We start from the raw sequence: 14,859 nt of genomic DNA, 5'->3' as shown, positions 1-14,859 counted from the left end.
CCATGCGTGTGTTCTAGGTTTCCATATAAACTTTTCTGTGGTGTTAAAGAAGAAAATAATAAGCAGGCAAATTTATTGCATCCGCCTGTGTCACAACCACGAGCTGCAGATCTATGGTAGGTGGATATAAGAATGTACTTGCATAACACACCCTTAGATAGAAACCTCACTTTTTCCTGGGTACTGTGAGGGATATTTTTTATGTAGTTGAACCGTCACATGGGCTGCAGTTGCAGAATGATTATAGGTGTAAGACATAGGCGATATGCCTGTATTAGTATCAGCTCCTGCTAATGTCTGCAAACAGATTTATTCCACTGTAGAACACCAATGAATGCCCCAATCCGTCTGAGTTAGTAATAATTATAGCCCCTTACACAGAGAAGATAATAAAATGGCCACCCGCGCTCCTCGGTAATTACAGAACAAGGAAGTCAGTTTGATCTCAGGCTTTCACCCCTTAGCTAAATGCTGTGACTATCAGCTATACTTAGGAGGTCCCTGAAGTTAGGGTATATACTTATGAGTAGCTTACCTTCCCATTCTATGCAGGGATATATGTAGGCAGATGATCCCTGTTTTCCTTGAACGGGATAAAGCCAGAAAAAGTAGTTTGATGGAGACTCGCCACATGGGCCCCGTCCACCACCTCTTCGGGCGCAGGTCGTTTAGGTATTAGACCAGTGGTTCATCATCCACCAGTTGTGAACTGGCTCCAATTTCTTTTCGGGATAACGCCCGTGGCTCCATATCTGTCAGAGCCGATATTAACACTCCTCAAAGTTAATCCAATATGGCCGCCAGGGCCGCGCTACAAAAGTTTCCAAAATTCACCTTAATGGCCTGCCAAAGTCTTCCGCCATGTATAAAATGACCTCTAAGGTAGGGAATCTACATTGAATCGAATATGCCACTTCAGTCTAGGAGTAACAAAAAAAAAAAGCTGTTGCACGGAGCTCACTGAAAGTGCGACTGAGCACAAGCCCACCATTATTATCTAATTTTACTCGGAACATCATCCAATGGGTTTTTGATAGTGAATTAAACTTGAACACTCTACTGAACCAAAGGAAGACAAAAATGTTAGCTAATGTTTTCTGTGGAAAATAAAAAAACATATTCCAATGTGCTACAGGATGGTCTGTTTGCATTGTTCCATTTATAGTGGAAGTATACCCCTGAACTACACCAGCTTCTTATAAATTTTCAGAAACCAATAATGAGGGGAAAATTTGAATAGCTGCATTTGTATCTTTTGAGGCACAGGCTCGCATGAATGAGACCACAAAACCAAATTTAACCCCTTAATGACCATAGCACTTTTCCATTTTCTGTCCGTTTGGGACCAAGGCTATTTTTACATTTTTGCGGTGTTTGTGTTTAGCTGTAATTTTCCTCTTACTCATTTACTTTACCCACACATATTATATACCGTTTTTCTCACCATTAAATGGACTTTCTAAAGATACCATTATTTTCATCATATCTTATAATTTACTATAAAAAATTTTTATAAAATATGAGGAAAAATTGAAAAAAAAAACACTTTTTCTAACTTTGACCCCCAAAATCTGTTACACATCTACAACCACCAAAAAACACCCATGCTAAATAGTTTCTAAATTTTGTCCTGATTTTAGAAATACCCAATGTTTACATGTTCTTTGCAAGTTATAGGGCCATAAATACAAGTAGCACTTTGCTATTTCCAAACCATTTTTTTTTTCAAAATTAGCGCTAGTTACATTAGAACACTAATATCTTTCAGGAATCTCTGAATATCCATTGACATGTATATATATATATTTTTTAGTAGACAACCCAAAGTATTGATCTAGGCCCATTTTGGTATATTTCATGCCACCATTTCACCGCCAAATGCGATTAAATACAAAAAATCGTTCACTTTTTCACAAATTTTTTCACAAACTTTAGGTTTCTCACTGAAATTATTTACAAACAGCATGTGCAATTATGGCACAAATGGTTGTAAATTCTTCTCTGGGATCCCCTTTGTTCAGAAATAGCAGACATATATGGCTTTGGCGTTGCTTTTTGGTAATTAGAATGCCGCTAAATGCCACTGCGCACCACACGTGTATTATGCCCAGCAGCGAAGGGGTTAATTAGGGAGCATGTAGGGAGCTTTTTGGGGTAATTTTAGCTTTAGTGTAGTGTAGTAGACAACCCCAAGTATTGATCTAGGCCCATTTTGGTATATTTCATGCCACCATTTCACCGCCAAATGCGATCAAATTAAAAAAAACGTTAAATTTTTCACAATTTTAGGTTTCTCACTGAAATCATTTACAAACAGCTTGTGCAGTTATGGCACAAATGGTTGTAAATGCTTCTCTGGGATCCCCTTTGTTCAGAAATAGCAGACATATATGGCTTTGGCGTTGCTTTTTGGTATTTTGAAGGCCGCTAAATGCCGCTGCGCATCACACGTGTATTATGGCTAGTAGTGAAGGGGTTAATTAGGTAGCTTGTAGGGAGCTTGCAGGGTTAATATTAGATTTAGTGTAGAGCTCAGCCTCCCACCTGAAACATCAGACCCCCTGATCCCTCCCAAACAGCTCTCTTCCCTCCCCCACCCCACAATTGTCCCCGCCATCTTAAGTACTGGCAGAAAGTCTGCCAGTACTAAAATAAAAGCTATATTTGTTTTTTTGGTGGGTTTTTTTTAAAGCATACTTACATATGCTGCTGTGTACTATCCCCCCTTAGCCCCCAACCTCACTGATCCCCCCCAAACAGCTTCCTAACCCTCCCACTCTAACTTAATGGGCGCCATCTTGGGTACTGGCAGCTGTCTGCCAGTACCCAGTTTAGAAGAAAAAAGGTTTTTGTTTTACATTTTTTTAACTTTTCTGTAGTGTAGCTTCCCCCCACACAAAAACCAACCCCCCCACCCCTCCACGATCTCTTTTTGTGCTTTTTTTTTTGTGTGCTTATGGCACTTTTAACTTTATACTTTTTATTAATTTTCCGTAGTGTAGCGGTTCCCACCCGCTCCCGCCCCGTGCACGCGCCCGCCCGCCACCCTCCGTGCACGCGCGCGCGTCCGTGCGCCCCCCGGGCGGTCCCGCCCCCCTCGACGTCACACGGCACACCGATGGCCGCCCACCCGCCTCCCAAGTCGGCTCCCACCCACCAACGATACCGGCCATCGATGTCCGGTGCAGAGAGGGCCACAGAGTGGCTCTCTCTGCATCGGATGGCCATGTAAGGTTATTGCAGGATGCCTCCATATCGAGGCATCACTGCAATAACCGGAAAGCAGCTGGAAGCGAGCAGGATCGCTTCCAGCTGCTTTCCACACCGAGGACGTGCAGGGTACGTCCTCAGGCGTTAACTGCCTTTTTTTTGAGGACGTACCCTGCACGTCCTCGGTCATTAAGGGGTTAATATGCAGAAGCTGCTTCTTTAGTTTCTATAGATCTATATAGATGTATAAATCTCTATACAAATACAAACAGATAAACCATTTTATCTTGAGATGTCCCCCATCTTCATTCTGCTTATTTTCACCGAACAATGGGAACACAGATGGTAAAGGGATAATTGCAGAATCTGTTAAACTCCCATTTCCTAACAGAGGTCCTTTAGTGGAGCCGTAGTGCGTTATGCAACCATGACTTATGCATACTTAAAACAATTGAAATAAAAAAAATTAGTGCTTTTCTCTGGGTCTACTGCACTAGATTGTGCATGTGCATTCTTTTGGGATTCAGCATTCATTTGACTAATGTTGAATAGGACATTCATATAGAGAGGTGATTTCATGCCTCATTGGGACAGTCAACACCAGAATTTTTGTTGTTTTAAAAAATAGATAATCCCGCTATTACCCATTCCCCAGTTTTGCATAACCAACACAGTTATAATAATACAAGTTTTACATCTGTAATTACCTTGTATCTAAGCCTCTGCAGACTGCCCCCTTATTTCAGTTATTTTGACAGACTTGCATTTTAGCCAATCAGTGCTCACTCCTCGGTAAATTCACATGCATGAGCTAAAAGTTATCTATATGAAACACATGAACTAACGCCCTCTAGTGGTGAAAACGGTCAAAATGCATTTAGATTAGAGGCGGCCTTCAAGGTCTAAGAAATTAGCATATGAACCTCCTAGGTTTAGCTTTCAACTAAGGATCCCAAGAGAACAAATCAAAATTGGTGATAAAAGTAAATTGGAAAGTTGTTTAAAATTACATGCCCTATCTGAAACATTAAAGTTTATTTTGGACTTGACTGTCACTTTAAGTTGGAAAAGATGTAAGATATTCCAGGTTAGTTACTGTCATTATGCTGCTTAAAATGTGCTAATTGTTATGGGTCTGGTTGACACCTCTGCATCGCTGAGTTATTTCCTCTTTCCCTGTCATGTAGTTCTTTCTTCTATGCCTGATCCTTGCAGTTTTAATGGGGACCATGTGTTCTGCAGCATTTTTCCCCTTTTAGGTTCCCCACAGTGTTAATGTGCCACATACTGCCATTTCCCTTTTTTCCGGGACCCTGCAATATCAATCTGCTAGGGACACGGTTGTATGTTGCACAGTGTCATTATCTCTTCTTCCTAGGTCTCTGCAGTGTAAATATAATAGTGACCAGGTAATGTGCTGCATTGTCATTATCTCTTCTTCCTAGGTCTCCACAGTGTAAATCTACTAGTGACCAGGTAATGTGCTGCAGTGTCATTATCTCTTCTTCCTTGTTCTCCGCAGTGTAAATCTACTAGTGACCAGGTAATGTCCTAAAGTGTCATTATCTCCTCTTCCTAAGTCTCCACAGTGTAAATCTACTAGTGACCAGGTAATGTGCTGCAGTGTCATTATCTCTTCTTCCTTGTTCTCCGCAGTGTAAATCTACTAGTGACCAGGTAATGTCCTAAAGTGTCATTATCTCCTCTTCCTAAGTCTCCACAGTGTAAATCTACTAGTGACCAGGTAATGTGCTGCAGTGTCATTATCTCCTCTTCCTAGGTCTCCACAGTGTAAATCTACTAGTGACCAGGTAATGTGCAGCAGTGTCATTATCTCCTCTTCCTAAGTCTCCACAGTGTAAATCTACTAGTGACCAGGTAATGTGCAGCAGTGTCATTATCTCCTCTTCCTAAGTCTCCACAGTGTAAATCTACTAGTGACCAGGTAATGTGCTGCAGTGTCATTATCTCCTCTTCCTAGGTCTCCACAGTGTAAATCTACTGGGGACCGTGTAACGTGCTGCATGGTGTCATCTTTTTCTAGGTCCCTGCAATGTAAATCTGCTAGAGACCCAGTAATGTGCTGCATGGTGCCATTATCTCCTCTTCCTTGTTCTCCGCAGTTTAAATCTACTAGTGACCAGGTAATGTCCTACAGTGTCATCATCTCCTCTTCCTAGGTCTCCGCAGTTTAAATCTACTAGTGACCAGGTAATGTCCTACAGTGTCATTATCTCCTCTTCCTAGGTCTCCACAGTGTAAATCTACTAGTGACCAGGTAATGTGCTGCACAGTGTCATTATCTCCTCTTCCTTTCTCTCCACAGAGTAAATCTACTAGTGACCAGGTAATGTGCTGCACAGTGTCATTATCTCCTCTTCCTTTCTCTCCACAGAGTAAATCTACTAGTGACCAGGTAATGTGCTGCACAGTGTCATCTCCTCTTCCTAGGTCTCCGAAGTGTAAATCTACTAGTGACCAGGTAATGTGCTGCACAGTGTCATTATCTCCTCTTCCTTGCTCTCTGCAGTGTAAATCTACTAGTGACCAGGTAATGTCCTATACAGTGTCATTATCTCCTCTTCCTTGCTCTCTGTAGTGTAAATCTACTAGTGACCAGGTAATGTCCTATACAGTGTCATTATCTCCTCTTCCTTGCTCTCTGTAGTGTAAATCTACTAGTGACCAGGTAATGTGCTGCACAGTGTAATTATCTCCTCTTCCTTGCTCTCTGTAGTGTAAATCTACTAGTGACCAGGTAATGTGCTGCACAGTGTCATTATCTCCTCTTCCTTTCTCTCCACAGAGTAAATCTACTAGTGACCAGGTAATGTGCTGCACAGTGTCATCTCCTCTTCCTAGGTCTCCGAAGTGTAAATCTACTAGTGACCAGGTAATGTGCTGCACAGTGTCATTATCTCCTCTTCCTTGCTCTCTGCAGTGTAAATCTACTAGTGACCAGGTAATGTGCTTCACAGTGTCATTATCTCCTCTTCCTTGCTCTCTGTAGTGTAAATCTACTAGTGACCAGGTAATGTGCTGCACAGTGTAATTATCTCCTCTTCCTTGTACTCCACAGTGAAAATCTACTAGGGACCCAGTAATGTGCTGCATTTGTTCCCACTTCCTGCTAAGGACCAAACATCTGCTATTTCTCATCTTCCCAGGCATCTGCAGTGTCCCTTTGCAGGGTACCCAACATTATGCTATGCCTTTGCTCTTTTTCCCTCGGGACAGGATCAGTGTTAAAGTCTCACCTGGTATATCGGGGTTTGTTGCATTGCTATATTTTTTTAAAAGGCAAAACAAACACAAAAAGAGAATGTATGAAATTGCTGCTCTGCTACTAGGAAGCATTTTCTAACATACTGTGCAGCTTCATATTTAAAAAATAATTTGTTAGGTGTTTATTAGTTACAGAGCTGCGACAACTAATTGATTATGAAAATAGTTGTCAACGAATCTCATTATCGATTAGTTGGTCTGTGCACGGCACCAGCTGCTTCACTCCAATAAACTCCAGCACATGGTATTGTGTTTTATGGTTATGCCCTTAGCCTAAAGGACGTCTACAGACATTTTACTTTTCACTTTTTTTAAGGACAGTATAAGTTTACAACTACTCCTGGCTTATGTGCAACCCAGAAATAATAGTCATCATTTATATTTGTTTATATTAAATCAGATGATTTGGGACTATGCTTTGCATGATATAGTGCCAATATTGTTATTTACACCTAGCCCTAGATTTGTGGAAGTTATTTGAAATGATGTGCAGTTGTGTTTGCACAATAATTAGCAGACTAATATTTTTTCCCTAACCCTATAGCTGGTTATTTACTATTGCATATAGCTATTCAAGATATTTTTTATGTTAGAATGAAGTTTAGGCATCTCTGATGAAGCGCATGTATGCATGCGCGAAATGCATCAGATAGCAGGGAAGCAGGGAGCACTTTGCTTCACATTTTGGCTCACATCCAATAAAGTATGGCATTCAATCTACTTTTGAACTCAGGACTTTCTTTCTCGTTATATTTACTTTGTTAAGAGGTCCCTTGCATTGGTGGAGAGCTAACAAAGATAAATATCCCACCTTGGTGAAATTGGCAAAAACCCTACTTATGCATCTCAGGCACCTCAACACCACCTGAGCGCCTCTTCTCTGATAGCTTGCAAAACGAGAGCCAGCCTCAGCCTGTAGCATGTGGTCATGCTGACATTTTTGCATTTCAATGCAAAATTTCTGAAACAATGAATAACAGAATGTTATAAACTGTGAAATCTACCTCTTTCAAACAGTTTTGTTGTTTTGTTTTGTTTAATTTAATCATTAGTGGCAGCCCTACTTAGTTATGTAATTTTTTCCCCTCACTCCCCACCCCCAACACCTAAAGTCCCCTCCGTGTCCAACCAGAATAATGTTCTAGGGTCTCCTAAGTGTCAGTCTCCTGGGAACCCAGTGATCTGCTAAAAACTTTTAAATGAGAAATGTGTCTAGGATTTTAAGACTTCAAACAAATTGTGTATAATATATTAATATATATATATATATATATATATATATATATATATATATACACACACACATTATGTGTATTATAAATATATATATATATATATATATATATATATATATATATATATATATATATATATATATATATATATATATATATATATATATATATATATATATATATATATATATATATATATATATATATGGGTCAGCACTCTCAGGCCGGACCGGTTACACATCCCATGACCCTGTAAAATGCACAGTCCTGGGTGTAAAACAGCACTCTCAGGAAGCTGCACTGTCACCAGAGTAACAGGCAGTTAATCCCAGGCAGGGAAAATTACAAAAAAATAATACATTAATATAGTACACAGAGAAAGTCCAGCACTCACTTACAAGATCACATCTAAGATAAAAAGCAGCAATGGAAGAGTTAGATACCGCATCTGGCCAAATGGGAAAAGCCCAGGTACCTCGTCAAGGTTTCTTCCAGAAACCTGGGTCCCTAAACAGCCACACAATGCAGGCTCACAATCAAACAACTGTGTAAAAATAAAGGGTGCACAGGCTTATGTAATCTCCCCAAACATACAAAACACAGGAGGGGTCAGCACTCTCAGGTCGGACCGGGTACACATCCTATGACCCTGTAACATGCACAGCCCTGGGTGCAAAACAGCACTCTCAGGAAGCTGCACTGTCACCAGAGTCACAGGCAGTTATTGGAGTAGCCGTGCTAGTCCAGAGATTTAGATATCAAAATAACAAGAGTATTGCATTGAGCAATGATACTTTTTTTATTGGACTAACTATACATTTATAAGATGACATAATAAATGTCATATTATAATTATAAATGTATAGTTAGTCCCATAAAAAAGTATCATTGCTCAATGCAATGCTCTTGTTATTTTGAATATATATATATATACACACACTATTTATTTAGGTAAATTGTAATTTTAGGGTATGACAACTATCTTTTGTGCCATTTATTATCCAAACATTTTTGTACAAACTCAGAATAGATATTACAACATGGAGATATACAGATAGTGCATGAGCGGGTGTGTTTTAGTGATCGTGAGTGTGTTTACTTTGTACAATAATTTTGCTAGCTCATGGGTTTGTCAACAGTACAAACATTTTTTTTGGGGGGGGGGGGGGGGCGGAAAGAATGACTAAAAACAGATGAGATTTTTTTTTTTAAGCCTTAGTACCTTAATCTGAATGACGAATGCATATTTTGTTGGATTCCAGCAGTATCATATAGTTGAACAGGTTGCTGACCACTTGCATGTTCTGTCCACGTGATATCTACGGGTCTCCTACAGGACATACCACTTTCTGTGTTTTCCGAAACCTCTTCCCCATCAGGTAACTTATTCGCTGCCTGTTTTACAAGGGCTTGGAGAAACTTTTTCAATCGGGCCAGAACATTTAATCTCCACTTTTGTGATGTAACCTTTCTGTTGGGATTTATAGACAGAGTCCATGCAGATGGTTTATCTCCACTCTTCCCTTCTTTGGAGTTTTTCTGATGGGAAATGAGTTCTAAGAAATTGTTTAACAACATGCTGCTTCGGTCAGTAAGCAGATCTGGGTACTCTTCTAACAAGACGTCCAAGATATTTAATGAGTCTTCTTGTATCCCTTCTATAATATGAGTCATAGCACTGGAGAGGTGGGCACTTACAAGAGGGAAGAAGGGGGCAATTTTGTCATGCGGGATCATGGGAGCCAAAGACTGGAGAAGACGAACAGCAGCCAGTCTTACAGTTGGATCTTTGTCTGTAAATACAGCAGCCACTTCACTCATTATACTGGAGATGTGTGTGTCAATAACTGAAGGATGAGTAGACAAGAGTTCTTGAAGACCAACCAGGGCACTTTGCTTAACACCTGCATTGTAGTGATGCATTTGTGACAGAAGGTCCTAGAATGAGAAGACAAAATACAGAAGAGTTTTAATATATTCAAACCTAAATATTTTCTGGACTTTCATGCGCACACACATACACACAATATTCAAGATGCCTTTAAAGTGGTTTATGCCCCTGAACTGTAAAGCAATGCAAATTTTGCAACATTCTTACTTCCCAGCATGCTCAAATAGGTTAAACACACAGTAGAAATGCTGCTCAGGACTCACAGAGCACTGCTGGTCATGTGGGGAAAATAACACTGATCCAAATCAGCAGTGCTAGTTGCACAACTCAGATGTAGAACTAGCACTGCCAATTGGATCAGTGGCATTTTTATTTCTACTGTTTAATCAATTTTTGGGCGTTATCAGCCTTAAAATGACATACTCTAATGGATTAGAGAACAGCATTTTTTTTTTTATTATTATAATCGCCCTTTCGCTTTGTTAGGGATGTGGCGATGCCCCAGATTGTAACCCAAAGGTCTTGGCTCTGTGGATCTTAGGGTGTACCAAATACTGTTTTATAATATAGGGGAAAAAATCACTTTAAAAGGACATTAAACCAATAATAAAAATTGGTCAATCTGGTCCCAACATAATGTTATGCATAAGTTTGCAATGCATCAAGATAACACATTTTAGCTCCTGATGGTATTTTCTTACAACTAGACCAGCTCCAAAAACTTACTCAAACCCTGATTGGTGCATACACTTTAGTATCACCAATCAGCATCTGACAATCTCAGACAGGTGCCAGTGGCACACAAAATGTTCCGATCTAATATAAACACAATCTTAATGTGTAAATATAATATATTACAAATATGTGTATTATGTTATGCTGGGCACAAACATTTTTTTGTTACCAGAATAATATAACTTTAAAAGTGATGTTTCCATCATACTATAATACAATACATGATTATTATTTTTTTACATATGTCGGACCATAAACATGTCTGGCTCTTAACCCCTTTATGCCAGGGCCAAATGATTAAGATGGGAACAAAGTTCCAATGTAAACACTTGCTTGCAAAACGAAATCACGCGATCAGCAATGCAAATCACATGAATTCAAGGCCGGGATTGGATCATGGGGGAACTACCTACGATGCTAGGCACGCCCCCTCCAGTCGGATTTTCCACAGACTAAAAGGAGGAGGGTGCAGGACGACCAAAAAAATAAAAAAAGTAGAACGTTCCATGCCATCCAACAGCATGGAATATCCCAGCGCTGTTAGGACAACATTTAAAAAAGGTATGACTGGCTCCTAAACATTTTTGATGGCTCCTTAAAGTGATTGTAAATTTTACTGTTACTAAAATCATATAAGTGTATGCAATATTTTATATGTGGTTCATTCATCAACAACAACTGTGGACAATTTTATTTTTTTCTGTAGTAATTCTATTACTATACCCCCCTCAGGGCTGCCCACTTCCAAAATACTTGTATCCAACACTTCTCTAAATTAGCAATCCAGCCATAAGGCACATAATTTTAATTTACTTCTATTTACTTGCATTGTCTAATCTGCTTCAATCTCTTGGTATCCTTTGTTGAAGAAACAGCAATGCACATGGGTGAGCCAATCACAAGGCATATATGTGCAGATACGAATCAGCAGCTTCCAAGCCTACCTAGGTATGCGTTCAACAAAGGATACCAAAAGGAACAAAACAAATTAGATAACAGAAGTAAAACAAATGCTCTCTGAACTATGAAGAAAAAAAAAAAAAAAAAAAAAAAAAAAAAAGAAGGAGGTGGTTCCATGTACATTGTCTAAAGAAAATTGTGAAATATTTAATGATAGTTAGAAGTAAAATGTTGGTAATGCAAGCCTTGTATTATATTTAAAGCTATTGAATGCAATATTCTTTGTATTTCAAATAAAAGAAAATTATGTGTACAATATAATGACATTGTGAGCATCAGGTCCATATAACACAATACATATACACAGTACTGTTAGATTTGTTGTTTTAGCAAAGTTTTAATGACCATCCATATTTATTTTTCAGTCTCTTTATTAAGATACAAACAGAAAATACATCAAATATGTAACAAAATATATAAAACACAAAATTTGTTGAACAAAATGGCTTCTTCAGGCAAAAGTAAGTATTTAGTGTGACCTCCCTTGGCATTAAGCACATCTTGAACTGTTTTTGAGGAGACTGTCATGAAGTTTTCTGAAGTAATCGTCTGGTATATTATACCAGGCTTCTTTCAGCACTTCCCAGAGTTCTTCTTTAGATTGTCTTATTTCTCTTACTCTGTCCAGATGATCCCATACTGCCTCTATAAAATATTCAGTTATGGGCTCTGTAGAGGCCAGTAGATGACTGTCAGTGTTTTATCGACTGTTTTTTCTCCAAATAATTCACTGCATTAGTAGTGTGCTTTCCAGAAGGAATGGCATGATGAATTAAAACCTGTCTGTACTTTTCAGCATTTATGATCCCATCAATTCAGACGATATCATTAACACCACTGGCAGAAATGCAACCCCAAACCAGGACAGACCCTCCAACATATTTCAATGAAGGCCGCAAGTACTCATTCTTCCATAGCTCTCCAACTCTTCTTCTAACATATTGTTGACGATTGGACCCAAAAATGTCAAACTTAAATTCATCACTCCATAATACTCTAATACTCTTTTCCACTGATCTTCATTCCAATCTGTGTGAGCGCTAGCATATCTTAGCCAAGTCACCCTGTTCCCCTTCAGAAAAAAAGGTTTATTGGCTGCAAACCAAAGACCATTCCTGTTCAAGCTTCTACGGACTGTAGAAGGGTCAACTTGGAATCCTGATAAAGCTGCCAGGTGCTGAGCCAGGTCCTTGCTAGACTTCTTACGGTCTCTCTAACTCTGAGAAACTTCTCATCAGATTTTAACATTTTCTTGGCCTTCCAGTCCTTTTTTTGTCCTTGACCTCTTCTGATTCTTCAAATTTCTTTATACCAGCTTGAATACCACATCTTGAGTTTCCAGTTTATTTGCTGATTTCCCTTTGAGTGTGGCCTTGCTGAGGTAAAAGTATGATTTTATGTCTGTAAAATTCTGTGATCTTTGGCATTTTGGGGTGATGTGATTGAAAGTTGGTCTTAATAGCAAGCTTCCAATGAATTAAACTCATACCACATGTGTATGTAATCTTCAAGCAAGTCTTGCACAAACCTGGTCTAATAGACCTTTTTCACAGCAGTCATTTTGACATGAAATAGTAGGACAAATACAGGTGTTAGCAATGACATTAATTAGGGTTCCATTCCATTTAGGTTTATGAGAGCAAGGTTCCTGCTATTGCTCAAGTGGAAGGGGAGGCCACACTAAATACTTGCCACTTTAGCCTATAGAAGCTGGGGGTTTTTTTTAATACTGCATACAAATATCCTGAATTTTCTGTTTGTATTCTAATAAATTGACTGATAAATAATTATATATGGTCATTATACCATTACTAAAACATCAAACCTAATTGCACAGTACTATATATAGAGTGCTGGACTTTTTCTGAGTGTTGCATTAATTTGTTTTGTAATTTTCCCTATGGTTCTTGCACCCAGACCTGCCTGGGGTTGACTGCCTGTGACTCTGGGGACAGCACGGCTTCCTGTGAGTGCCAGTGAGCACCCAGGGCTGAGCATGTTGCAGGGTCATGGGATGTGTACCTGGTCCGGTATGAGAGTGCAGTCCCCTTCCGTGTTTAGTATATGTCTAGGGTGATTACATAAGCATGTGCACCCTTCCCTTGTTCCCAGTTTGTTTGGATTTGAGAGCATGCATTGTGTGGCCGTTTTAGGGTCCCAGGTATTGGAAAGGACTTTGACGTGGTACCTGAGCTTGTCCCATTTGGCCAGATGCGGTAACTAACCTTTCCATTTTTGCTTTTAAATCTTAGCTGAGAGCTTGTGAGTGCTGGACTTTCTCTGTGTGTTGTATTAATTTGTTTTGTAATTTTCCCTATGGTTCTTGCACCCAGACATGTCTGGGGTTGACTGCGTGTGACTCTGGGAGCAGCACAGCTTCCTGTGAGTGCCAATGAGCACCCAGGGCTGAGCATGTTGCAGGGTCATGGGATGTGTACCCGGTCCGGTATGAGAGTGCAGTCCCCTTACGTGTTTTTATATATATATATATATATATATATATATATATATATATATATATATATATATATATATATATTATATATATATATATATATATTATATTCTGTTGTAAAGTTAGAGAATGTTATTATTTAAAGATCTAACTTATTTACATAACATTTAGGAAATAGCAGATATTTCAATAGAAATTAAATTTGTGCTATACCGTGATGTTGAGTTTCCTCTTGTTTGTGGGCAGTGTAGGGTCCTCCTTTAGCTGCTCGCTCAGGTGTATAGCCCTTGTCCTGAAGTTGGTATTAGTGGCATTGTCCGCTCTGGGCTTCTTCTTACCAACTTTCAGCTTCACTTTCTGGAAATCCTCCTGCCTTTTTCTTTTATTGGTCATCTTGACTATATATCTTGTGATCTTCGCAGTGAGATCAGTGTTTCTTATCGGTATTAATACAGAAGCTGCTTTCCTTACAGCGCAATGCGCTTAGATCATGCCATTCACTTTATTATGTGCCGCGCTTAGTTTGACCACAGCGCTCATGCAATAAGCTCAGTCACTGCGCTGCATTAGGACGTACAGCCCACAAGGTAAGGAACTACTTCCGGATCACAAAAACACAGAACTACTAGCTCCTACGGTACCCAGTTGTATCCAAAAATATTCTATCAGCGATATCCGCAAAAGTATTGCGCTGTTTCTGTAGGTTATCACCTTCCTAATGTAATGAATCGAGTACCAGATAAAGGATATAAACTGTTATCTGCCACAATGTAGTTTGATAAATGAAAGCTGATAGGGAAACATGCTTTAATTTTTGCTACTACCAGTTCAATAGCAGCGTCGTGTTCGTATTTACTGTTTGGAAAATCCTAATTTGTTTCATCAAAATAATGAGAAGGTTTTTTTTATGCTATGCCAAGTAATGCAGACGTCTCTAAAGAGCAGAGGTTAGGGACTTTAAAGGGACATGAAACCCAATTTTTTTCTTTCATGATTTAGAAAGAGCATGTCATTTTAAACAACTTTCTAATTCACTTCTATTATCTAATTTACTTCATTCTCTTGATATCACTTGCTGAAAAGCATAT

General features: G+C 39.2%; 1 protein-coding gene across 1 annotated transcript in view; it reads right to left on the bottom strand.

The window, feature by feature from the left end:
• TEX10 (testis expressed 10) overlaps positions 1-14,349 on the bottom strand; it is a 266,721-nt gene extending 252,372 nt beyond the window's left edge. The window contains exons 1-2 of the mRNA XM_053714474.1: positions 13,985-14,349; positions 8,953-9,668 (exon numbers count right to left, since the gene is read on the bottom strand). Coding sequence (XP_053570449.1) covers positions 8,953-9,668; positions 13,985-14,164 — 896 coding nt within the window. The 5' untranslated portion in view covers positions 14,165-14,349. The remainder of the gene's footprint in view (positions 1-8,952; positions 9,669-13,984) is intronic.
• Positions 14,350-14,859: the final 510 nt, after the last annotated feature.

This window comes from Bombina bombina, chromosome 5 (genome assembly GCF_027579735.1).
Source record: "Bombina bombina isolate aBomBom1 chromosome 5, aBomBom1.pri, whole genome shotgun sequence".
In the NCBI taxonomy this organism is placed as follows: Eukaryota; Metazoa; Chordata; class Amphibia; order Anura; family Bombinatoridae; genus Bombina; species Bombina bombina.
The sequence above is the reverse complement of the archived record's forward strand: the minus strand, read 5'-3'. Positions and strand labels throughout refer to the sequence as shown.